Source organism: Tetrahymena thermophila, assembly GCF_000189635.1.
Source record: "Tetrahymena thermophila SB210 genomic scaffold scf_8254551, whole genome shotgun sequence".
Taxonomy (NCBI): Eukaryota; Ciliophora; class Oligohymenophorea; order Hymenostomatida; family Tetrahymenidae; genus Tetrahymena; species Tetrahymena thermophila.
The window spans coordinates 23,422-51,177 of NW_002476322.1; the positions used below are offsets into that span (position 1 = coordinate 23,422).

The window sequence follows — 27,756 nt, forward strand, 5'->3', positions numbered from 1 at the left end:
GTTTTTTTCTGCTTGCAATTTATTTCCTTTTCTCCTGAAATTAATTAATTTTCCTTTAAATTCATTTCTTTTAATTTATAATAATATATTCTTCCAATATATTTTTCTTCATCAAAATAAATTTATGTTTTTATTCACTTAGTATAGCAAAAATTTTCAGGCATTAAAATAATTTTGATACCTAATGATTTTCAAAAATAATAAAATATTTATTGAATTATATGTTTTAGTAGATTAAATTTTAAAATTTATGCAAATTATATTTCAAATGATAAAAGAATTTATTATACATAATATAACATAATAAAATTTACTAAAATTTATAATAATTCTTTTTTAGATTATAAGTTTCTATTTTAATATTATGCTATCTCACTAGATAATAATTTTGTATATCAAATTTTTTCTCTATTTTTCAAAAAAGTTTCTTTATTGATTTTTTCAAAGGATAATATAATATAAAATATAATATTTAATTTAATTAATAATTTAATATTCTCTTATTTAAGATTTTATGAATGTTATATAATAAAATCTTTGAAAACACCAGTAGCAAAAAATACAAGAAAGAAATGACACAATATAAATTTTCCTGATGATATTTAAACACTTTATCAGATAATAATATAAAATAATAATTTTTAAATCCACAGTTTTAAAATACATTTAAATAATTAAAAAAAATGTTTATTTTTATTATTAGACATTATAAATTGCTAATTGTAAAAATAAAATCTTCTTTTATGATTTTTAAATTTAAATAATAAATTTAAAATATAAAATTTAATTTTGTTTAGCATAACAGTATATCCAAATATATTAAATAAATATTTTTAAGCTATATTTTTATCAAATTTCATATACCAAACATAATTTTATTTTTGTTTTGTTGTCTTTTTTTGAAGTAGTAATTAACTTAAAGTAGTAAAAAATAAACTTTATCTTATTTAGAAATATTATGTAATTTTTTCTTTTTGAGACAAACTCAGAAAAAATTTTCCTTTCAAACTTGGTTCTTTTTCAAAATTTCAAAGCTAGGTCTAAAAATGTTTTGTCTTTATATATAAAGAATTTACATTATTTTATTAATTAATTTACTCTTCTATAATTTAGCCTGTTTTTGTTAAATTGATTTTATATTTATTTAAATAAATTTAATTAAAAAAATCCATTTAATTATTTGCCTCTTAAATAACCATAAAACAATAAAAAATCATATTATATGTCCATTTCAAAATATTAAATTAATTTCAAGAATTTAAAAAAATATTTACTATTTTTAAAAATAAAGATCACCTATTTACTAACATATTAGGATAAAATAATATCTTTAAAGTTGTAAATAATAAATTTTTGTAATAAAAATATAAAGTTTATTCAAAAATAAACAAAATATTATTAATAAAAAAAACTATTGGTTATCAAATCATACTTAAAAGCATAATTTGATATTTAAAGATTTTTGAATATTAATTCAGTTAGTAAACATTTTTTTACTACAATTTAAGAATACAAAATAAATACTAACAAAAATAATTGAAATTAAATTAAATTTAAAAATAATTTTAATTCAATTTTAGCATTTTTCAATAATAATTGCATGTTTATCAAATTCTCATAAAAGTTTAAGATAAACTTCAACTTAAATACCAAAAATTTTCCATAAAACTTAGAAGAAGAATGAGGATACCTTAAAGAATCCAGCCTTTTTATATAAACCAATTAAGGGTTAATTGAGAGTTACTGTTGTGTTTACAATAGCTCTAAAATTTTTTTATTTTGCAAAATTTACAGCTTCATTACACAACTTACTTCCAATACCTCTTCTTCTATAGTTAGGATTGACAGCCATTCTCTTAATTTCTGCTACCTTAATACCATCGTTTTCTTTGATATATTTTCCTAAATGATACTATGTTTCCATGGGCATTTAATTTGAAAGAGAAACACATCCACAAACCTTTTTTCATAATTAAAAATACTTTTTACATGCTTGTTAAAATTTTAGTCAGTAATAAATAATTGATTTGAAAACACAAATAAAAATAGGATTTCAACCTTTAATGAAAGTAAATAAATATAAAACTCATTTATTTAAATTCTATTAGTAGCATTATTAAACTATAAATTACATTATCATATTCATCGATAGCAACCCAGAAGTTTTTGTCATCTTATGCTAAATAGGTGCCTTTAATATCATCGAGATCATTTTCAGCAATAGATTCTGAGTAATGAACTGCTTGCTTAGCAAGTTTTTTTGATAGCTAAGGTAATATCACAAAGAAGATAAAAGAAGCGAGTATTATAGCTGAGACAAAGATGTTATTTTTGCTGGTGAATAAGCCTAATAAAAAGTTAAAAATATAAACGGTAGTCATCACATAAACGGTACTGACAATAAATCCATTTCTTTTGAAAAAAAGAGTTATCCACTTTAGCCTCTTGACACCTACATTTGCAGCTGTTTCTCTTTTTACTAAGTCAACCACTTAGTCCTTATACTTATCCTAAAATTGAACTATTTTAATTGAATCTGCCATTTTAAGCTTTATTTTTATAGTTAATATGTTGGGTTGGCTATATTATGAACTGATTTATTTGTTTAGTTTTTATTACAATTAATCGAATTTTATAGAAATTATTTGGATAAAATATAATTATTATATTTTTCAACTCAAAAGAGAGAGAGCTGAACTTTATAAGCACCTATACAAAGAATAAGATTTCGTCACATTGATTTATATAATCAATAAATCAACTTATTAATGAATTTTAAGTTGATCTTTGACAATTTATTAATGTAATTTTAACAAATCTATTTATTATGAATAAGGCTATAAATTATTAGGTGTCTATTTTTACTAAAATTCTTATGATGACATATAAATCATTGACTAATAGTTCTATTAATCTATCAATTTGTGTTTATTTCTAATTCACATTATTTGCACAAGCACTGTCATCAAGTTTGCATCACATGCAATATTTAGTTTTCTTTTTTATACATACATTAAATTTATTATCAATGTAATAAACATTTGTATTTTTATACGCAATTTTTTAATAAATTTTGTAAAATATGACTTATTCAAATAATAAATAAACATCTAAAATTACAACAAATTTGCTCAAATTAATCTTAAATTAAATTAAAAATGTCAATTTTTTTATAAATATTTTAAAAATGAATTATTAAAAAAATTATACTTCATTAATAAAGACAAAATTATGTCAAGGTAAAAATCTTTTTTTTCATAAATTAGATTATGAATTAGGAAAATTTTTATAAAATTGATTTTATATGATTTAAAAATCTCAATTAAAGTTTTTTAAATAGCATGCTAATACATTCCCTCAAAATATTATCAAATAATTAATATAAATAGTGAAAATGCTAAAATTACGTTCTATTATAACATCCAAAATCAAAAATTTATCTAGTTGGTTGAAGGGACAAGCAATAACAAATATTATTTATGCCAACTTGCTTGATGTTTATTTTTATCCCATTCTCTTTATATGCTTCATACCCTAGTAAATAAAAAATCTACTAAAATATTCCTCCTTTTTTTTTGATGGTGAGCTTATTCAAATACATAGTTTTGCTTTATATTTTCCCTCTATAGCTTATGATATTTATGTTTTATTAGAGGATATAGAAAAATTGTTTTGAAAATAAAATAAGGTAAAAACTTTTTGCAGAAAAGTTGGTCAGGGAGCTTAGTTACCTAAATTATTAAAGATTAAAAGAATTTTGTTTTAAAATTAAATATTTGTTTAAAATTTTTGAAACTACTTAATTTTAATACAATAATTTTATTTGAATAATAAAATTTAATTAAAATTATATCTTAAATCGATGGAGAAAATTAAACTTATTAAAAATAATTTAAATTTAATGAATTAAAAAAGTTTGAATAAAAATTCAAAATAAAAAATTTTTTTTCTTATTGAATAGTGAGATAAATGTTAGCACTCTATTTTTTATATTTTTTTTTACCTCTCAATTTATCTATGTTAATATATTAGACTATAAAATATACAATCCTTATTATTTACTTCTTTCCAAATAGTTTTTATAATAAAGAGTGATCTCACATGATATATTCTATAATATTCCATTAAAAAATAGAAATAAAAAATGTTCTCGTTTAAATTAGAGATATTTTACAATCTTTAAAGAGTTTCAAAAATGAAATAAAATCATTTAATTTTAAATTTCTTTTTTATATTTAATTTTCTAATTATTTAATAAGAAGATAAATTTACATTTTTACAGATTATTAAAACATAAAAAGGAATTTTCTAATTAAATTACTTAAATATAAAAGATTCTTTTATAATAACAATCTTTATTACTTCATATTTTAAGGAAAAATAAGCAAATAAATTATTATATACCTATATCCTCATTAATTATCACTAAATTCACTCCCGAGCACGAATATAATAGAGATTATTAAAATTAATTTCAAAACATTTTATTAAATCAAATCCTTTAAAACCTAAATATTTTTTTTAAGAAAATCAGTTTCAAAAAAAAAAAATAGTTGCACAATTTTAAATTATTATTTTTGGGGTGATTTCTTGATAAAAGATTAAATAAGTATCTCAGAATTAGAAGTAATTTGTAAACACTTTAAGCCAATCCAAAAAGCTATATGGGTTACAATTTATTATTCATTTAATTAAGAATCTATATGAAAACCTAATTAAATCTAAATTAATTCAACTCGTAAATTGTATTTTTACAAAATTGCAAGGAATTTGAAGTTTTATTTAGAGTAGTAAAAAAATTTAAATAAAAAATAGATAACAATACGAATAAGTAAAAATACTTGATAAATGGATAATTTAAATGAATAAAGCAGATTAATATCACATTATAATAAATTTAAAACTTCAAAAAAAACTTTGCTTTTCTTAATTCATTACTAAAAAAATAATTTGATTATAAACTATCTATGTAAATAAAAAACCAAATGTTAAAGACCCTATTTTTTGTATTTAAATAATTAATATACTTTATAAATTGAGTATGATCAAGAAAAAGCACCTTTGGTTAAGAGTTATATAACACTATTGAAACGAACCAACATCAAAACAAATGAAAAATAAAGTTAAGATAAAAGAGGGCTTTTTAAAATAAAGATTGAAAATATTTTACTTATTTTACAATTCTTACTATAACAAGAATAAAATTTTAACAAAACTTAAAGCCAAAAGTTATAAAATACAATTTGCGAACAATTTATACCACAATTTAAATCGACTAAACTAAAAAAACTTAAGATTATTTTCTCAAAAAATCACTCTTGTATATTGTGTATATCTGTAAGGTGATTTTCAGTAATTTAATTAAGAGGCAATCTAATTTGAAGATTATATAAAAATTTTTGATTAAAAAACTTTTTGTTTAAATTAAAATAACTAAAAGAAATAACTAAGAAAGATTTAGAGTCTTTATATTTATTTATCTATAAAGAAGACATATTATTAATTAGATAAGCAACAAGCCAAAATATATATCGATCAATGAGCTAGCAGCCTAATCCTACTGATAAAAAATAGCTTGATGTAAAAATAGTTTAAATAAATTCAAATTTAGCATAGTTATTAATATTTAGATGAAATAAGTAACAAGAATACTTAAAACACCTAGTGAGTCTAGAACATTAAAATAATGCACTGAACTCTTAGAGATAGTTGGCGATTTACAATTTTTTAAGGAGTATAATTCAAATCCTTCAACAGCAAATGTCCCTAAACTTTGCTGTAAATATATGGAGATTGAAAAATTTAATGAAGCTGATATTGTTTTTGAGTTTGGTAAATAATTTCTATTCTACAAATTCTTATAAAAATTAACTCACTAATTAAGTGATAGTTATTTTATATATGCAATATCTAAATCAAAAAGCAATATATACATATCAATATCTTTAGCATTATTTTCAAGCATATAAAATATAATTTTTTACACTATTCTATTAGATTATTCTCTTTCACTAAAGTGATTTTAATCTCCAAAAAAATATTTACAAATGAAAAGAATATAACTCATATTTAAATTATAAAATTGTTATAGGATCTGTTGGTAATAAGTTTTACATTGTACTCTAAGGATCAGTAGGAGTTTTTGTAAAAAAACCTTAAAGTGTCTTAGATAAGGAAAAGGAAGAAAAGAAAGATGATAAGAAGAAGGAGGCTCAATAAGATGCAGTAGTTGACCCTCTTGCTGATTTTATGTGTGTCAAAGAATTAGGTGATGGTAGTGCTTTTGGTGAATTAGCCTTACTGAATAATAAGCCAAGACTTGCCACTATAAAAACCCTTCGTGAAACTCATGTTGCTACTCTCAGTAAAGAGAATTTTAACAAAATTCTGAAAGAGCATGAAGAACAAAAGATTATGAAAGGTATTTTCAAGCTACTTTAGCTATTAAATTTGATTAAGATAAATTTTTTATAAAATATTTTTTTTAATAATTAGAAATTTAATTTTTTGAGAAGGTTCCTGCTTTCAAAGACTTTAACTAGAAGTAAATCAGATATTTATGTCTAAATAATAAGACACTTGAAACTCAAAAGAATGAAGTTATTTATGATGAAAAAGATCCTTGCGATTGCATATATGTTATTAAAGAAGGGGAATTTGAGGTAAGCATGATTTAAATTGAAATTTATAATTTTGCTTAGGTAATAAGCTTGAATGTATTTATTTCGTTCGCAATTTTATTGTTACTATAGAATTAATTAAAAGATTACAAAATACTATAAAAATATTGGAGACTTAAGCAAAAACTATTACCTTTTTTTTATAGTACTATACCTTATTAATTCAAAATCATATAACGCTATTAAGTTTAAATTGGTTCATCATCAAACATTAAAAGACTAAATTAATTTAAAAAAAGAAAGATATAAAAAAAATCTATGATTGAATTAATGAAAATTTTAGTTTTAAATTTTTTTACATTTGGATTCTAATATATTTTTTAAATTTTTAGGTATACAAATCTGTTGAGAAGCAAGTAGACTAGAAAGAAGAAATTATGAAATAAAGCATTTTAAGCATGTCTGTCTTAAATAAAAATAGTAGCTAAAAAATATCAAAATAAATAAAGGTAATTAATAAATTAATTTGTCAATAATTATTATTAATTTACTAGCTAACATTTGTTTGTTAATTATACGTTAATTTAATTTTTTTATTATTACCAATTTTATACTTACTCTAAATTTAATTAAAAATAGATTAAGGTATTGACAACAGGTGAAATTTGTGGAGAGGAATTTTTTTTAAATAAGAAGCAAAGAGAATTTAAATTAGTTTGCTGTAGCCTTTCAGGAATTATAGTTAAAATTAAAATCAATGATTTTTTGAGAAAATTAAATGAAGATTCTACAATGTAAAAAGCTTTTTATAAAAGATTTTAACATATAAATGAAGAATTTTAAGAAAGAGTATAAAAGAGAATTTAATAGTTTCATGAATATAAAAACTTTCTTATCCAAGACAGTATCCCAACAAAGATTAAAATGTCAATCGAAAAGCTGTATCAAAATAATGGGATGTCTTTGGAACAAAAGTAAACCGAAATTAGTGAATTTCGTCAATAATTAGTAGATATAGAAAACCTTAATAAAAAGAATGAGTATCAACAAGCAATTCTTTCTCAAATTGCAATCAGTAAGCGCTATAATTAAGCTAATAGTTTGATGTTTTAAAATTAAGTGCAATATTTAAAATATAAGCGTTTAAATATTTTATCTGAAAGTATATCTAAAACTCCATCTGCAAGAAACTAAACTCCCCCTGAATTTTAGTAGCAACCATAAAAATATGATGATAGAAGGTCCTCCTTCTCAAGTGCTACAAACTAGCTGATGTATGATAAAAGATTATAAGAAGCATTACAAAATAAGTAGAATTCGACCCCTTAAAGTAGAAATAATATTCCAAATATGCACAAATCAATGGTTGATTTTGAAGATATGATAAAAACACAAACAAAAAATTCGAATATTGATTAGAATAGTTAACTCGAGTCTCTTAAGAGTTAAGTACCTACTATAAGTCCTTAAAGAACAAACAATAAGACTTCTTTAATAAGATAACAAATTTTTAGAAATCAAGCTGGACATCAATCTTTAGATAACTTTCAGGCTCTTAATAAAAGCAATAGCATTTCTTAAAATAACAACAATTTATATTAAATAACACCACTGTCAAAAAATCAATCTATAAATGAAGATAAAAAATTCAATGATCTTTTGTAATCGCCTAAAAAATAATCAAGAGAATTGAAGCGTGTCCAAAGCTCTTAATTTTAAAGCTCAAACACATTCTCTAAAAAACAATCCTACTTAGAATAAATAAACTAAAATGACTAAGAGAATTCTCCTTCTTCTCAAGGAGGTTTAACTAAAAATAAAAGTGCTCTTCTTAATAACTCAAAGAATATGTTAAACCAAATCTCAGAATTTGATTCTTAGAAAGTAGATAACAATCTTTATTAATTTAATGTCCCTAACAAGAGACTTATAAAATATACTAATCCCTCAAAAGATAATTTTATCAGGGATTGGAAAAAAAATAATCAAGTTTTTGAAGATGCATAGTAGTAAAGCTTGATAAGAAAGATTAAAAAAATAACAAATTAAAATGCTAAATTTAGTGATTATTTTAAATCTTAGATTGGAAAAAGCTTAAATGACTCAATTGGTTAGTAGACTTAACAGTTGCAATAAAATCCTCAAACTTAAATGCAAAATTTAAATGCTCCCAAATCAGAAAACACTTCTTCTACTAATACCTCACATTTACCATCTCCATTAATATTGCCAAAAATTTTTGAATAATCACCTGCTGGTACCTAAAATAATATATAAAACTCTCCAAAGACACATTTTAATGCAGGTATTTATTATCAGTCAGAAAACCATGAAAATGCCAAGAAAGTGAATAACTTTTAAATTCAAAAATAGATACAATAAAAATTGTAATATTAAAATAACAAAGATGTCAAAGATAAAAAGAAATCTTTATTGATTGTAAGCTGAACGAACATGCTAAAAGTGAATAATATTTTAATTTATAGACTAAGATTTGGAATAATTAACAACAATTTTAAATAAATAAATACTAAATATACTAATTATTTACTAATATTAAAATTATCTACTAAGAAGTATGAACTGAGCTTAAAATATACTTAATTATAATTTTATAATTCCCATTAAAAATCTTATTTGATTTATATTTACTACATCATATTATCTATAAATTCCTTATTTCTCTATTAATAAAAATATTAGTTTGTGCTTCATAGCTACTCATATAAATATAAACAAATAATTTTGGAAAGTTAATTTATATTTCTTTGAATAAATATTTATGAAGTAACTTAACTTATACTCTCTCTAATAATAGATAATCAACAAAAATATAATTTTCATTTTCGTTTTTTAACTACTTTTTTATAGATTTATGAAAATAAATGCTTCCCCATATTTATTCTTATGAATTAAAATGCTTTTTTTATATTTTTTCATATTTACAAAATTTGAATTTAATTAATAAATAAATAGATGATGTATTATTTAATTAGAATATTTATGAAACAAGGCAAAATAATATATTAATTTTTATTTTAGTTTTATTTTTAAAAAAAACTAATTATTTATTGACATGTATTTTTCAATTATTTATTTAAAATCTTTTGATTATTGTATTACATTTTTTAGTTTTAAAAAAGAAAATAAAAACCTATTGTAATTTTGAAAATATCAAGTATAATATGTATACTTCTTTGAAGAATTACTATACTATTAACAAAAGACATAATTATATTAAGTTGATAATATTTAACTAATTATATTTACAATTTTATGTACAATTAATTATTTAATTTATTTTATTTAAAAATCATTTATCTTGCTAGCTAATTTAATTTTTTGACACTAATATTCCTTTTATATGATTCAATATTTCTGTAAATTCTTTATTTGTAAATTAACATTTATGCATTTTTAAACTTGTATAATCTTGATAGACTTTATATAAATTTACTTTTTGGTCATTTTAAGTGATTTAAATTTAAAAGAGATTTTAACTGTAAACTTTAAATAAAAGACATTTTTGTTTAATTTTAGAAAGGTTTATATCATTTTCAGTAATTTCAGGCTTATCGCGTAGATATAATTCACTATCCATCGAATCTATTTAATATGTAGCAAAAACATTAAAATTATTTGTATTTCCTTGTCTCGAAGTTATAAAAGTAGAAACATTTCTTAAAAGAAGTAAGAGAAATCCTAGCTTCCTATGATCTTAACCCACATAAAGGTTAATATCATCTATAAATACATATTTTGGGCAACTATCAATTAATGGTAAAACTTATAAGAATTTGCATAACTCTGCATAAGTTTCTATATATTTTAATTTTATTGTATTAGTTATCTGTGGCTATATCTATTTTTAATATTATTTTCTTCCGAATATGAGTCTATCTTCTTTATCTAATTTCAATTGACTGCATATTACTATTCCGTATTCAACTTCGTTCTTGCATTCCTTTGATTTTATATAAGCATAATGCAGTAAAAAGGTTGTTTTATACTAAGATGATCCACCTATTAAAATACAAGGTTATCCATAATTGACATTTATTTCTTCAGGATTAAATTATGCATTCATTTATTTTGTTATCTAGCTTTATCTATTGGCTTTTTGCTTTATCAACAGCTACCTTTTATGAGCTAAATATTTTTTTTTCAAAACTTATTATTTAGGAGTTAAAAGACTATTAATTTCTTATAAAATAATAAAAATTACAAGCAAGCTAAAACATCTTATAAATGATAACCTAAATTGCGCGAAAATAATTAATTTTAGAAAAGGAACAATTTTTTCTATTTTACAATTATTTAAGAAAATATTATTGAAAAATATCAAAATATATTCTAACCAAAATGATAAACAAGTATTTATATCTTTATTAATTAAAGAGGCTTGCTATTATCAAATCATATTATTAAAAATAAATCAAGTAATAAAAATATTAAGAAAAAAATTGATGACTAAAAGTAATTAAGAATGAAATTTAAAATTTAAATTTTAATATCAAATATATTTATCTAATTAATTATTAACTGTTATATTAATAATTTAAATTAAATAACTCATATTTGAATTAATTTCTTAAAAGTATTTATTTTTAATTATATTTATCTAAATATTTTTGAATATGAACATATTTTCGTTCATGAAATATTTATTGGTTTCATATTCTTTTATTTCTTTTTTATAAGCAAACTATAAACATAAATAATAAAGAATGAAATTTTAAATTAAATTTTTATATAAAATATATTCATCTAGTTATGTATTAACTATTTGCATATATAATTTAAATTAAATGAATCATATTTTAATAATTTACTTAAATCAATTATTTTTTATTATTTTATCTCAATTCTTTTTATATGTGAAATAAAATTGATGCTAAATATTTATAGATTTGACATTCTTTTATTTCTTTTTTAAAAAAAAAAACTAAGAAATGAGTAATAAATAATCAAATTTAAATTTAAATTAGGATATAAAATATATTTATCAAATTAGATATCAACAGTTTATTTTTAGATTGTTATTTTTATTAATCTATATTCTTTTCGGATATGAAAATATTTTAACATTTTTTTATTTTGTTATTCAAAGGAAATATTTGATTAAAGATCAATAAATAATCAAATTAAAAGTTAAAAATCAAATATATTTATGAAGTTAGGTATCAACTGTTTATATTATTTTTTAAATAATTTCTTAAAAAATAAATATTACTATCCTGTTTATTATATAAAAATGTATTTTTTAATAAATACTTATTTATTTCACATTCTTCTTTTATTTAGTTTTTTTAAAAAAGATTTAATTATTTTTTATGAAAATAGAGTATTTATTATGTTTTAATGTAGATGTGATAGAAATTACAATTGTAAAGATTAATAATGAGCAAATTCATACTTAATTTAGTGAATTTTATTATTTGCATTAATTAATTATTGTTGGATAATAAACGAAAAAATAATTAATAATTAGATTTAAAGACTCATAAATAATTTTGTCTTTTAAAAGGTGATTAATTACGTTGTTTAGTTATTTATTTATTTTATATATTTTATAGGAATCGATTATTTATTTATTTATGCACTTATTTGTTCTAAAATTTTTAGAATTATTGTAAATTAAAATAATATTTAATCTAAAAATTATTCCTTTCCTTATTTAAATAATTATCAGATGTAGTTTTTCTTTAATTAAGAAGAAAATTAAGGAGATTTAATGTTAGAGTTGTTAAAGTTATTTTGTTGCGAGTTTCCAGAAGTCGACATCTTCTTTTTACCAGGAGTAGATTATTTTTTTGCTGTCTGATTATTGTAGTTATTGTTGATATTTGTGGTCTATGCAAGGTTGCTTTGAATTTGGTTACTGGCCAATTAAATTTATTAATTTAGTTAATTACTCTTTTCATTTATTTTTAGAGTTTTATTTTTAATTATTTTTTGCAATACTAATCCAAGGTTTTTGGCTTATTTTACTGAGGCTTGCTATTCTTTTTAGTTGCTGAAACTGTTGGAATTGGTAGAATTAAATACTTTATACATGTCTATTTTTTTAGCTAATTTAGTGTTAGAGTTTTAATTGTGATTAGTTAAATAACTATTTAAATTTAAATTATTAATACTTTGTGATGTTGAGCCATTAGCATTCTAGGATGTATTCCTTGGGATATTTACAGATGAGTTAACTCCATTTTATCCTGAAATAGCTACTATTCCACTGTTTGATAGCATATTATTTGAACTATTGCTATGTATGTTATTGAAAAGATTGCTCATCGTGTTTTCAGTAGGATTTTTAGCTTGTTTGCTTAGAATGTTATTTTATGATTTTTGATATAGAGCAGCAGAATATGTATTTTTGCTCTATGAAGTAGGTAAATAAGATATAATATTTTGAGATGAACTCAATAAATTTTGCTTATTCTGCTAAGTGTTGTTGTTGTTTTGTTAAGAAAAAAGTTGGGATTAAAGTAAGTTGTTTTAAGCAGAGTTTTAATTAATTGTGCTACTATTTATATTACTATTGTTATTATTGTTATTATTATTATTATTATTAAGAGCTGACATATTGTGGTTACCTGTTGTGTGATTCAAATTTTAAGCATATAAATTATGATAGTTATTATTGTTACTTCCATTTACATTAGATAAATTGATTATTATATTATTAGGGTTGTTCTTAGTTGCAGTCTTATTAAATTTATCTCTTATTTCAAAGCTCTTACATGAATTAACTTTGTTTATTTGTTTTCTCTAAGCATTTTTTTAATTAAGAGCTTGATTTTGGTTATTTTCTTCTATGGCTTGGTTTTGTTGGAGTAAAAACTGCTGTTGCTAGTGAAACTATTTGGCATTATTTATAAATTATGTGTGATAGTTTTTATCTATGCTTTAATTTTCAGTTAATCCAAGCTTACCACTTTTTATCTGATAAGCTGCAAGTTCTTAAGAATTCTAATAATTATTAATTGAAAAAAATTTAAATAAATATAATCTTTAATAAGAAAAAATTTACTTGAGTTTATAGATTCTATTGCATATTAAGGTGGGAACTCGCCAAATTGGAATGTTAATTTTAGTGCAAATGAGATGAAGGAACTTTTTATAGGCTAGGTTAACCTATATTAGAATTATTTATTGCTTAATTAAGGAAATGGTTTGACTATGTCATAGAAGAAACCATTCCTTATTTATTTTTTATGGTTGAATTTTATTGTATTGAGGGAGAATTTCCAATATTGTTAATTGCTGATGAAAGAGATAAATAATTATTTATTGTACTCTAACCTTTTTTAGAGTTATTTTAAGTACTTTGATGACCGTTCGGACTTACTGAGCTAAATGTATTTCTGTAATTCGCTGCTGCACTATTATGGTCTTCTAATTAAGTTTAGTTTATAGCACCTCCATTAACTCTCTCAGAGCCTTTATATTATCTTTTTTAAAATTATAAAATTCAATATTTGCTTTCAGAATAAATAATTTAAACTTAAATATCATATAAATTATAAAAGATGAATTAGTATATTACTAATTAATTTTTTTGAAGTCTATCCATTTATTTTTGTACTATGAAGAATGAGTTTGAGAGAATTGCAAGTTTTATTAAGAATTTTAAATAAGATGTTTTTGATCTTAATCATCTTAGATTCCATTTGGCCCACCACTTCTTTTACTTCTAACAGAATTTTTACGCTAGGAATCAATAGCCAAGCTGTTTTCTTCATTGTATTAATTATATGTGTGAATTTATTAATTATCTGTGCCATTCTAAGAACTAACCACATTATCATTTAGATAAGCAACTTGACCATTAGTGTTATACTGAGCTTAGTTGTTTTAATTTTAGCTTAAGTGGATCATATTGGTTCTACCTTGATCTAAATTTGAATTGCTCGATATTTGTTCATTTGATGGCAAGTACTGAATTTGAGAGTTATTTTAGACTACTATATTTTGCTAACTGTAAGAAGTGAATGGAGATTAGTTTTACTAACTAGCATTTTGATTTAAGTGCTATTGTTGCAAAGAAGAAGGTAGATGACCACTGTTCTGATTAACATTCTATTGAATCCCATTTTACTAAACTAATTTCCTCTATTTGTTGTGAATTACATTTTACTAATTCTACAATTACTGTAACTGTTACTGCTGCTACTATTACAATATATTATTACTCGGTACATTTGTATTGAGTTGATATAGCTTTTTTGAGTTATAAATATTATTTTAGTTTAAATTTTGATTGTGGATTTATTTTAAAATTTATTGTTAATCATTATCTCCTTGGATATATTGGTTCTAAGACTTTGCACTTTATTAAGTAAATTAATTTAGTGATAGAGAAGAGTCTTCGTTTCCATTGGCGCTTTCTTATGTATTTAGTATCTGATGATTATTCATTAGGTTATTCACTGCTGAATACTGTTATTACTAGCGATTGAGAATGGAATCTATTAAATTGCTATGCTTATTTAAATCTTTTTAACTAATTTAATTGCTATTTAACTTCTAGTTTTGAGATAGTAGCTCTTTACCATTTCCTATAGAACTTAGATTTTAATTCTTTGAATTATATTGAAAATTATTCTAGCTTTTTACTGAAATCTGTTATGTCGCTGGGTTACCTTTTATTTTATATTTTTTAAAGTAATCATTAAGTTAGAAACACTTCAATTACGGCGTGTTTTATTCAAATTTTCTTCATAAAAATACTTATCTAAAATTAATTTAAAATTTACTTTTTATTTAAAGTCCTTGTGAGTTTTGATTCTGCTATTAATTTTGATTTTGTTGAGCCAGCTGTTGCTACTAAGGAGATAAGTAATAATTTCCATTCAAGCTTTGAACTTGGCCATTAACTTTGCTTATTGGTGAGTTACTTTAACTCTTTACTTGCTTTTAAATCTTGCTTATAATTTCTGGGTCTTTTTCAGTATCATTTGTGCAGGTGTTTAATCTTGTTCCAGCTCCAGATTCTCCTTAATATGATTCTTTATCTCTCTACGCATGCTAGCTATTTCTATCATTTTTTTATTTAATGACAGCCTGATTATCTTCCTAGCTATTTCTTAAAATTGCTTGCTATTGCTACTTGATGATTTAGTTCTATAAGAACGTTTTTTGATATTACTGTTGCTAAACATTATTTGCATTACTTTTATTTCCAGTATTTGTGTTTGATTATAATTAGTTTTACTTGTTAATTATTTATGAAGGAGAAAATGCTTCGTTGATACCTATTTTAGTGGTCTATTTGTTAGGACTAATAATACCTACATTCTTTTACTAAAGCTGGTTGTTATTGTTATTTAAAGGTAGAGAATTCACGCTATTTGCAAGTTAATTTGCATTTTGATTTTAGTTACCATTTTATAAAAATTTCTCTTAACTTTAGTTGAGTGCTATCTTTTAAACCTTGTTAATCTTTTCATCTTAATCTTCTTTTTGGATATTACGTAAAAAGTTTTCGTTATTATTTGCTTGTCCATTTTAAATATTTTATTTCAATCCTTCACCTTTATTTTAATATTAATTAGAATTAGTCAAATTAATGTTCTTGCTTTGAGAAAATGAAGTCTGTGCCTAGTTATTTTACTACTACTACACACGAGAAATCGGAGATAACGAATTGCTCTCATTTGATTGTTGAGAATTATTTACATTTGCTTTTAAACTCTGCATAGACAAAACTGCCCCTTTGCCATTCTATTCTTGGCTTTAAGGTACTTTGATTATTTGTCTCTTTTTCTTTGTATTTTAAGCTTTTAAGTTGTAAAAATCAACATCTAAAGAGTTGTTATATGAATCATCGTTAGGTGTAGCATCTTCTACTGCGATTACAGAAGAGCCATCTCCCGCTTTACCTATATTTTTCTTTCTGGGAAATACATACGTGCTATTTATTACTGACTATTGATATTTCTTTTCAATCTCCAAAACAGTTTTTCGCTTTGAAGCTTCAAGCATTAACTAATCTCTTGGATCATGGTTATGCTCTTAAATCAATTAAGATAGATGTTGCTTCTTTTAAATTTCACGCACAATATGCTCAAAATACTACCTATCCTTCCAATTTCCAGAGTATTCTGCTAATAACTCTAGCATTATATCCTCATCCATTTCTAATTTATGAAAGAAAAATTTATTTAATAATGGCTTTCTTTCTCTCTTTATCGTTTGATAATTAATTTGATTACTTGCCTGATTAATTGTTTGTTTGTATCTGTATCAAACTGTTTTTACTTATTAATAAATTAATTGGTTTTTCTTTTAATTTTTCTAAAAATAAAATTCAATGATCACTTCTATCTAATACATATATTTAACTAAATAATTACATACACACACACATACTGAATTTTTCCCAAATAGTGTTAATTAGTGAGTTAGTGAATTAATTATGTAATTAGCATATTATTTCTCTAAACACCCTTTTATTTTATATATATATTTTTATTTGTCATTAAAGTTGTTTAAATGTACAAGCAAAAAAATAAACAATAAAGCATACATTCTATATATTTTTACTTATTGTCATTCTATTTGAATTTCTATGTAAGTTTTCCTTAGATTTTTCATAAACCAGCTTAATAATTCATTATTATTACTTTTCATATTATAATCTACAATAAAAAGGAGTTTATTAATTTATCACTATAAATTTTGAAATCGATTCAGTCTTCCAACTTAATTTATATCGTAGATTTTTCAGCTTTAAAATCTCCTTATTTTTATTTTAATATGAACTGTTTTTAATTTCTTTATTCAAAAGTTTACAGCAAACATTTTTTTTATCTACAATTCTAATAAGAAAAGTTGAATACTACAAATTTTATCATTTTAGTTAGTTATTTAATTTATTTTTGATACTAATCACCATCCAACCTTTATTAATAAGAACTCTTCAGTTTTCACCATAAAATTAATTATAATTAACTTTAATATATCCCATATTTATTATTAATTTTTACAAATAAAATGCAAAACGAAATCTATGGTAAATAAAATTTAATTAAAAACTTAAAATTGCTTAGCGCTTACTATATATTATTAAAAATTAATTTGAAATTTAATTTGTAACTATTACTATACATTTTAAATACTATAAAACTCACATTACATATTATTTATTTATTTATAAAAATTAATAATGTTTACTGTATTCAAATTTAAGAAATACAGTTTCTATAATCTCTTTTTTTATGAAAAAAATCTTTCAATTCATATCAAGATTCATTTTTAATCTTGTAAATGACTCCTTAATCAACAAGAGTTTTGTCAAGCAAAGCTTGAAATTTATCGTTTCTATTTTCTAAACTTCTAACAGAAGAAAAGTATCTCAAAAGTGCCAATGAAGTTTAGACAAAAATAAAGTCTACTAAAAATATCGATAAATACATCCAAGACCATGTTATGTCTTTGTTAGTAGTAAGTTTTTAAATTTCTGGTCTAAACCAAACAGTACAAACAACAATGACAGAACCTACCAATAAAATTACTGCAATCATTGCACTTTTTCTTAAGCAAATAGCAAATTGAATAAAAAATATAAATACAGCTTCTTTTATTATCATGCCTAAAATTAAAGATAAAACCAGTAGACCTGGACTTTTCTATTTATTAAATTATTAATTAATACTTCAATTTTTTTATATAAGAATATTTACCTTATAAATTATGTTTGTTCCATAAAAGAAGCATAGGAATTTGAAGTAAACTAAAGTTGCCCTTAATATTCTACTTATGTATGGATTGTATAAAGTCCATACTTAAATCAAATCATTTCCGATCTAATTTTTAAATTATTGAATTAATTATTTATTCCTTTATCAAAAAATGTAAATTAAAAATAATTTTTTTACAAGTGAATAATAAAGTTTTTAATTAGTTGGAAGATCGATTGGTTAATTAGTATCATCTATTTTACTGCTTTAGCTTTATGAATCACTGTTTTTTTAGTCTTCTTAATCTATTTATTTAATTTTAATTTTAAATTTAAAGTTATTATTTTTGTTTAAAGTTACCTCTAAATGTTGGACATCCGTCTTCTTGCTTGAAAGAAAAGCGCTTCACGATGATAGGGCGACGAGTGTTTAAATTTTGGTTTGTTTTAACTGGGCTATCATCATTATTTCTGTAGCTCTAATTGTTAATGTTACTTAATTCATTAGGTAGATCTCTCCACGATTGATTTTTAAGGGGGCTCATCTGTGCTTAACTGCTCACTTTTTGAAGATTTAATATCTTTGAATTGTTTAATTGATTATTGTAAGTTGAAGTATTTAAGGACATATTTTAAATAGTTTGATTATTTTAAGAATAAATATTTTTCTGTTCAGTTGCTGATAAATTGTTTTAATCATCAAATCTATTACGGTTTTTTCTTTTAATTACACTTCCTTCTTGTGTTTATTATAAGTTAGATTAATTAAAAGTTCTACTTTATTCTCCTCCTTTCATAAATTGTATTACTTTTCTCTAATGTTCTTTTTCATCAAATTTATCCATAAAGTAACCAGATATAGAATTAAATATCCAATATCCAAGTTTAACCATGAAAATTATAAACAATATGGATTCTTTAGCTTCAATGTAACTAACTATGCAATCATTTTCTCCAGGGCCAAAACAACCAGATTCTTTGCACGAATCATTACAAGCTGTACATTGATTAGTACTACTGTCTACAAAATAATCCTAATTTGGACATTAGTTTAAGCAGTCTCCATTTAGCATAACATAGCCTTTACTGCATGCTTAGCAGTCATTACTATTTGTACATTTACTGCAATAAGGTTTACAGCTATTACATTTTAGTTAATTTGGTATTTAGTAAAAGCCTTAAGGACATTATGTTAAGCATTAAGTATTAAAAGGTATTGAGCTTTAAGGACATGTTGCACACTTTTTTTTTAAAAAAGAATTATTTTTGTAATAAATAAAGTAAATTTTTACTTAATTTTTATCAGATCCTGTACAAGTTAAGCATGAAGAATCACATTTTACACATAAAGATTAACTTTAAATCAAGGCATAATTACTATCACAACTATTAACGCAGTAGTTATCTTATAATAACATTCCTTTATTAAAAAAACATAAAATCTAAATATAATTTTAGTAAGAAATTATTTACCTGACTAACATGATGTACATTAGCTATCTTAAGGACCTATGCAAGTTAAACATTCTATATTACAGTCTTTACATACTTGATTATCAACATAGGTACCCACTGGACAGTTCTTTATGCAAGCGTTGTTGTACAAATTGTATCCTTATCCACATCTTATTTAATTTTTAAGTTATTTAAATAAAATTATTATATAATTTTACTATATGCAAGTAAGTGAACCATAATTAACACATTAAGAGCAATTTTAAGAGCAAGGCTGGCAAGTGTAAGAATATATATCCTCAAAAAAGAATTCAGGACATTTTTTAACGCATTATCCTTAATACAGGTAATAAGTGTTCATACAAACTAAACACTTGTTTACAGATCCATCAGTACAAACTTAACATCCTTATGTGCATTATTAGCATTTATTTTATTAAGCAAAGAAACCATTAGGACAAGATGCCACACATGAGTTTTAATATAAATACCTTTAAATTTATATTAATATTAATTATTTATATTATAAAAATCTATTTACTTTTATCCTGAGCATGATGTGCATTAGTTATTTAGAGATCCGCTGCATGAAGCACAATCTGGATGACATAATTCACAGGAGTTAGTAGAGTAGTTACTATAATAATTTTTATCGCATCTAGTAACGCAAGAATATGTTGATTTTTAGAACAAAAGAGGAACTGAACATGAAATACAACTATTTTAATCTGGACCAAAGCATGTTTTACAATTTCTATTGCAATTCTCACATCTCTATGTTTGCTTATTAGCATAGTACCCATCAGAGCAGCTGTTCACACATTAGGTGTTTTGTAAATATGTACCTGTGCAACTTAAACAATCTGTATTTTTACTTCCTAAGCAAGTTAAGCAAGATGAATCACAGTTAATGCAACTTACTGTTGCATTATCTCTATATTAGTCTGGTTGGCATGTTAATTGGCATGTAGAGTCTCTATATTAGAAATATAATGGTAGAGTGCATGTAAGACAATTATTAGGATTTGCAGGGTTACATGTTTTACAGCTTGAATTACAATTCAAACAAATATTGCTAGTAGGACTTTTGTACTTCCCATCTGAACAATTAGCTACACATTTTTGGTTGTCTAAATACCTATTTTATTTACATCAAAAATTTAATCAATTATTTTTTAACAAAAAATTTCAATTACATCTTTCCAGTGCATGCTGTGCATGAATTTGCCGTTGGACCATTACATTGAAAGCACGATTAATCACATTAGGAACATTAAGCTAACTAATCGTTTTTGTAAAAACTATCAGGACAATTCTAAACACAAGAATTAGTTGATAGCAAAAGATAATTAGGAAGAGCACATTGAGTGCAATTTGTATTTGTTGGTCCATTACAAGCCAAGCATGAGCTATCACAGTCTGTGCAAACTTAAATTCCTTAAACTAAAATTAAAAAAATAAATGAAATTTATTTAAATTAATTTGAATGATAAAATAAATAAATAAATAAATAAATAAAAGTATTTCCATATTTCTAAAAATAATCAATTTAATTGATAAAGAAAATATAAATACTTGTTTATGAAAAAGTCTTATTAGGACAATTTTAATAGCACTAGCCTTTGTATAGGAATTGGTTATTTTTGCAAGTTGTGCAAGAGCTATCATCACCTATTTTATAAAGTTATTTTGAATTATTAAATTCTAAAGAATAATTTTATTACCAGGATAATTACAAGTTTAGCAATTTTTAGAGCAGATTGAGCAAACATTTACATTACTATAATATCCAGCAGGGCAAGTTGCGACACAAGAATTTCCTAAATGCAAAAATTAATTTACATTACAGCTTTGACAATTATTTGGTCCTAATTTATTGATTAAATTACTTAGAATAATTTATTCAATATTAAAAAATTTACCTTAACCACCACATGTCTTACATGATAAATCACAAGCTTTGCAAGATACTGATGCTTAGTCCTAATACTCATTCAATTAACATGTTGGTAAACATGACTGAGAATTAGTTTACATAAAATTAGGGAGACTACATGAAGTACAGTTACTTGATAATGGACCGCTACAAGAGTTGCATGTGGGATGGCAAGCAGAACAAGTATTATTTGTGGTATTTGCATACTATTTTGGAGGACAAGTTCCTACGCATGTAGAAGCATTAGTATCTAAGAAGCTTTACATAAAATTTTAATTAATTTTTTATGATTATAAAATTATTTTATACCTATTTCCTTAACATGCAGTGCATTAATTGCTATTAGGTCCTTTACATTAATAACAACTTTTATCACATGGTTGACATGTAGAATTTTAAGTGTTTGGGTACTACCCTACTATGCATGTTGGTTTGCAGGTATTGTCTGAATTCAAGAATAATGAACCTGCACATGAAAGACAATTATTGGATAAAGATCCACTACAAGATTAACAGCTTTAATCGCAATCTGTACAAATTAACGTTTTGTCTTACACTTATTTTATGAAAATAACATTAGCTCATTTAAATTATTATTAATTATTATTACATGTTGTTGAGAAAGTTTTATTAGGACATTTACTCAAGCATTGATTTTAATAGAAATACTAGCCAGTTTTGCAAGTAACACACTTATTAGAGCTACCTATATTTTTCATTATTTAAAAAATATGATTAATATCAATAAAACGATTTTAACAAAGTTAAAAAGTTTACCAGGAAAAACGCAAGTTTTACAAGAAGAATCACATGCTTTGCAGACAGTTTAATCTTAATATTAACCATCTGGGCAGTTGCTTTAACAAGTATTACCATTAATTAATACATCAGTTCCGTTGCAAGTTAAGCACTAATTTGAATCTATTAAAAAAATTTTTAATAAAATATTTTAAAATCGATCAATATTTTACTGGGACCACTGCATGTAGCACAAGTACTATTACATGCTATACAAGAAATTGTTGCGTTATCTTTATATTAATTAGCATTACATTATTAAACACATTGTTTTGTTGATAATTAATAATAGTTAGGAAGGGCACAAGAAAGGCAATTTGTTGAAGTAGTTCCATCACAAGTCTTACAAGTTGGATCACAAGCCGTGCAAGTATTATTTTGTTGATTTGCAAATTTACCAGGTGAGCAAGTATTAATACAAGAAACACCATCAAGGTACCTAATTTTAAAATAAATATTGTACATTTCAATTTCAAATTTTTTAAATTATTTAATTTATTACAATGAACCTGAGCAAGAAGTGCATTAACTAGCTGATGGCCCACTACAGTTAGCACATGAAGGATCACAGGCAGAACATTAAGCAAGTGGATCATTTTTATAAAATTTAGCAGGACAATTTGGTAGACATTAAGAAGTAGCTGCAACAAAATAATTTGGAAGCTAGCATGTTTTGCAATCAGTGCTCTGAGGTCCAGAGCAAGTCAAGCAATCTTAATAACACTGCTTGCAAATCATAGTCTAAGGATCTATTTAAAAAAAATATTGATAAGTATTAAATAAGAAATATTAATCTATACTTGTGCTTGTAGTAGAGTAGTACTTTTAAGGGCATGAATTAACACACTAGCCATTCAGCAAATATAGAGTAGGAGCACAGGATAAACAACTTTTATTATCACCTGGTGATGCACATGTTAAACAGGATGAATTGCATTAAGCACATACATTATTTTTTGTATCACTATAATACCCATCAGGACAAGAGTTCACACAAGTCTTTTTATTATCAGGTGATGTATATAATATTTATCCTGCTTGGCATGTTAAGCATTAAGTAGATGCTAATTAAATATAAATCAAAATTAAAATTATTTTAAGCTTAAAAAAGTATACCAGGACCACTGCAAGTTGCACATAATACATTACAAGCTACACACTTATTGGAGGAATTATCTTGATATTCGTTACTTTTACATGTGGTCAAACATGAATTTTTGTCAGTTTGAAGATAATTTGGAGGACTGCATGTCAAACAGTCTGTATTTGTTCCTGCAGAACATGTTAAGCATGTCGAATCGCATTACGTACATTTATTTGTAGTTTTATCTGGATAAGTTCCATTCTAACAAGTTGATGAGCATGTGTTATTTTATAAATATCTTTTATAAGAAAATAAAATTGTATATTAAAATTTTCTATAAAAATTAACAAAAAATGAATTATGAATTATTACAAATTTCCTGTACAACTTGTACAATCATTTGCAGTAGATGCTGAGCATTAGTAGCATGTAGCATTACAGGGAGCACAGGTAGCAGTATTTTAGACAGGATAGTAACTAGTCTTGCAAGTAGTTACGCATTAGGTAGTATCTGGTTAAAAATAATTTGGTAGTATGCAAGATAAACATTAATTAGCATTAGGACCTGAGCAAGTTTAGCAGCTGGAATCGCAACTAGAACAAATATTTGTTGCTCCATCTTTAAAAAAAAATAAATAATATAGAACATTAAAGATTAAAAATTTACTATTGGTCTAATAAGTTTTTGCTGGGCAAGTCGCCACGCAGTTTCCATTATATAAAGCTTAACTAGGTGGGCATGTTGTGCAAACAGGAGAAGTACCTTTTTATTATAAAAGTGTTAGACTATTTTTTAAAGATTAGATTTACCTTATATAACACACTTGGCACATTAAGATGGACAAGCTTTGCATACATTTCCATCTGCATATAACCCGTCTGGGCATTTTGAAACACAAGAATGATCAACGTTCAAGAACGTGGATGCAGGACATGATGTACAATTTTTAGGTCCTTATTATTAAAAAAAAATAATTATAGAATATTAAAAATTCTTATCTTTATTATGAATTTATTATTTAAATTGAATTAAAAGCAAATAAAATTATTGTTCTTTTACCAGCTCCTTAACAAGTTAAGCAACTAGAGTCACAGCTAAGGCAGCTAGCTGTAGGATCATCCTTGTATTGATTTGAATTACATGAATTTAGACATTAATTTCCATTCAAATATAAAGGAAGCTAACAGCTTAAGCAATTAGTATTAGCTCCTGCACTACAAGTAGCGCATGTTTAATCACATGCGACACACATATTATTTGCTCCTGCATAAAATCCTGGGTTACATGTAAGCAAGCATTAATTTCCCTAAAGATATCTTTTTTAAAAGTATAGATTTAATTTTATAAAAACAATTTTAATTTATTTTACCTATTTCCTGTACATTAAGTACATTAATTAGGGTTAGGACCTGAGCAATTAAAACAAGTAGAATCACAGCTAGAACATGTATGATTTGTAGTGTTTGGGTATAGTGAATTTCCACAATTTGATACACATGACTTGGAAGTTCCTTAAGTCAATAAATATGTAGTATCACATGATGCACATTATTAATTTGATGCACCAGTACATGTTTTACAACTACCATCGCAGTTAACACATTAGGCTAATAAAATAAAATATTTTTAAGTACAAATTCAATAATAATTTAATCTTTGTACTTCCACTAACAAAAGTATTAGAAGGGCAACTTGCTAAGCACTAATTCTAATACAAAAAAACTCCAGCATTACATGTTTGACAATTATTATTAGCTCCTTTTAATGTTATTTAATAAAAGATATGTTTAATTTTGCAAAATAATTATATTAAATTTACCTCCAGAGCAAGTCAAGCAACTTGAATCACATTTTTAACATTTAGTACCATCACTGTAATAATTTGTAGCAGGACAATTACTTACACAGGTCCAACCACCATTATTATATAGCAATTTTCCAGGTGGGCAAGTAATACAATCAGTATTATCTAATAATTAATTAATTTGTGTATTTATCGATTTCAATATAAAAACTAAATAAATTTACTTGGGCCGCTACAAGTAGCACAAGAAGCATCACAATCGTGACATTCTCTATTTTAATCTATGTATGTAGTTGTTGGACAAGTTACATAACAAGATCCTTTGTATAAATAATGTGTGATATCACATTACAAGCATGTTGTTGGATTACACGATATACACCATTAACTACACTTTAATTTGAAATAAAAATGATTTTTTATTGGAATTTAATAAGAATAATTTTGATTTTACTTGGATTAAAATTACAAATAAATTTCTCAGACCATAAGATTTTTATGATGAATTTAAAGAGAGTGTCGCCTTTATTTCTAAATTAAGAGTAGGACTTGTATGTATTGCAGTTTTGTCTACATTATAAACCAAATCCAAAAAACTTTGTAATCCGCACAATGCATCTACAGTATCGGCTATATTTACCATGAAATTGGAAGCCTATTAACCATCATAATTAATGTAAATGTATTCACTATCCCAATCATCTATAGCTACGAATGTAAAACCAACTCTTATTTAAGAATGAGGAGGTCTAAAAATTTTTAAATTCAATGTTAAAAATATGATTGTTAAAAAAAATAAAATTTGATTTTTACAGTCCAGTAAAAGTTCTTTTAAATGATGCATTACTTGCAGCTAACATATAGCCACCAATATAATAAACTCCATTACAAACAGATGTGTAAGCTCCAGAACTTGTTACTGTACCGAATCCGTTTCCTTCTAAACCAGTAACTGTTAGTCCACCTGCAGCGATTTCACTTTCAGAAACAAAAGTTTAATATAGAGCTTTAAGTAGATACATCCCATCTAAAATAATAATAGTTAATTTTTTGGATTATTTTTTTTAAAAATTACTTGATGGTAGTATATCTTAGCAAGCATTTCCTTATTAATTAGTATAAGTAGGGCAGGAAGCTACGCATTAAGTTTATAGTAGATAAAAACCAGCTTTGCAAGATGTGCATGATTTTGTTGTATTGTCACATGTAGCACAAACAGATGCATCACAATAATCTTAAACACATACTAATAAAGTAGGTTCTCCTCTTAACCCAGCAGGACAGGTAGGGACACAAGATGTTTAGTAAGCAAAACCTGTTGTACATTAGCATTAACCATTATTAGCAACAGCTCCTGTTATACATGTGAGACATTAATTCTGTATAATAAAAATTATTAATTTGAATTTAAGAGTAATTTATTTTATTTATGTTATCAATAAGTTATATATAATATTAGCATGATTTTGCCACAATTCTCAAAGGGTAAAAACTAAAAAGTTAAAGGATAGCAATTAATTTTATTTTTACCCTTAAAATTAAATAAAATAATTTATGGGTTAAAATGTTAATTCAATTATATATAAAATTTTATAATTGCTGCATATTTATTAATATTTAAATGAAATTGGATCAATATTACAATTTAATTTTATATAAAAATGTACATTTGCAGGTCCAGAGCAAGTTTAGCATCCAGGATAGCAAGTATCTATTTCAACATATAGCTCACTTAATGCAAATCCTCCTGTTGATGCAGAAGTAGAAATAGATGATTAAAATGCTAAGACAAATGTATTTGCCGAATGGGTAATATTTTTATAAAATTAATAAAGGTAATCATTTTATGATAGGCAAAGTGATTCTCCAATATTTAAATTGGTTCCTTTTTGATATTAAATCTACTTAGTTCCATCCATATATACTTAGATGTTATCACTAGCTGCAAAATTCCTTAGTGTGTAGATATTTACTCTTACAGACAAACTCCAATGTGGTTAACTAATGGTGTAAGTCTTTTGAATGTTTTAGTTATTCGTTTTATCAATAATACCATACATCAACTAATTTTTTCTGTTAACATAATCTGTTGATGTACATTTAATTGTGAGACTAGGCCATCCTTAGATTTAGGATGCAGTCATTTCTAAGTGAAATTCATCACTTATTAGTAAACCATCTATATAAAGTAAGGAAAAATGCTATTTTTAATATACTTTTTTCTAAATAAATTACCAGAATAAATATCTCGCAGGAAAAAAAAGATGATTAGTAGAATTTAAAGTTGAATTTTCATTTTGTCTAAGTAGTATGTATAACTGATATTGATATTTATATTAGTAAATCTAAAGTAATTTCAGATAATTAAATTAATTATC

At 23.9% G+C, this 27,756-nt stretch overlaps 5 protein-coding genes across 5 annotated transcripts; 1 reads left to right on the forward strand and 4 right to left on the reverse strand. All coding sequences in view use genetic code 6, as the record gives it.

Annotated features, from left to right (window-relative positions):
• Nucleotides 1-1,615: 1,615 nt before the first annotated feature.
• Nucleotides 1,616-2,543, reverse strand: TTHERM_00304180 (acetyltransferase (GNAT) domain protein; the record flags this gene model as incomplete). Its single annotated transcript, XM_001020995.3, has 2 exons — nt 1,616-1,960; nt 2,133-2,543. The coding sequence occupies 2 exons, from the start codon at nt 2,541-2,543 to the stop codon at nt 1,616-1,618; spliced, it is 756 nt and encodes a 251-aa protein (XP_001020995.1).
• Nucleotides 2,544-5,406: 2,863 nt separating this feature from the next.
• Nucleotides 5,407-9,068, forward strand: TTHERM_00304190 (cyclic nucleotide-binding domain protein; the record flags this gene model as incomplete). The annotated part of the gene is made up of 6 exons (XM_001020996.2): nt 5,407-5,580; nt 5,631-5,832; nt 6,092-6,421; nt 6,496-6,662; nt 7,013-7,129; nt 7,260-9,068. The coding sequence occupies exons 1-6, from the start codon at nt 5,539-5,541 to the stop codon at nt 9,066-9,068; spliced, it is 2,667 nt and encodes an 888-aa protein (XP_001020996.1). The 5' UTR covers nt 5,407-5,538.
• Nucleotides 9,069-9,933: 865 nt separating this feature from the next.
• TTHERM_00304200 (hypothetical protein) lies at nt 9,934-10,707 on the reverse strand (the record flags this gene model as incomplete). Its single annotated transcript, XM_001020997.2, has 1 exon — nt 9,934-10,707. One exon carries the CDS (start codon nt 10,705-10,707, stop codon nt 9,934-9,936), a length of 774 nt encoding a protein of 257 aa, XP_001020997.2.
• Nucleotides 10,708-12,308: 1,601 nt separating this feature from the next.
• On the reverse strand, nt 12,309-16,757 carry TTHERM_00304210 (hypothetical protein; the record flags this gene model as incomplete). The annotated part of the gene is made up of 4 exons (XM_001020998.2): nt 12,309-13,589; nt 13,651-14,071; nt 14,167-15,262; nt 15,377-16,757. The coding sequence occupies 4 exons, from the start codon at nt 16,755-16,757 to the stop codon at nt 12,309-12,311; spliced, it is 4,179 nt and encodes a 1,392-aa protein (XP_001020998.2).
• A 1,106-nt stretch (nt 16,758-17,863) lies between these two features.
• On the reverse strand, nt 17,864-27,522 carry TTHERM_00304220 (zinc finger lsd1 subclass family protein; the record flags this gene model as incomplete). Its single annotated transcript, XM_001020999.2, has 31 exons — nt 17,864-18,250; nt 18,305-18,427; nt 18,500-18,606; nt 18,662-19,541; nt 19,593-19,720; nt 19,774-19,925; nt 19,974-20,246; nt 20,297-20,893; nt 20,952-21,198; nt 21,331-21,426; nt 21,480-21,623; nt 21,678-21,949; nt 22,001-22,247; nt 22,302-22,397; nt 22,469-22,612; nt 22,663-22,928; nt 22,992-23,238; nt 23,290-23,553; nt 23,606-23,871; nt 23,946-24,192; nt 24,241-24,336; nt 24,384-24,527; nt 24,634-24,890; nt 24,944-25,181; nt 25,237-25,332; nt 25,394-25,543; nt 25,603-25,771; nt 25,833-26,127; nt 26,192-26,405; nt 26,454-26,757; nt 27,046-27,522. 31 exons carry the CDS (start codon nt 27,520-27,522, stop codon nt 17,864-17,866), a joined length of 7,623 nt encoding a protein of 2,540 aa, XP_001020999.2.
• Nucleotides 27,523-27,756: the final 234 nt, after the last annotated feature.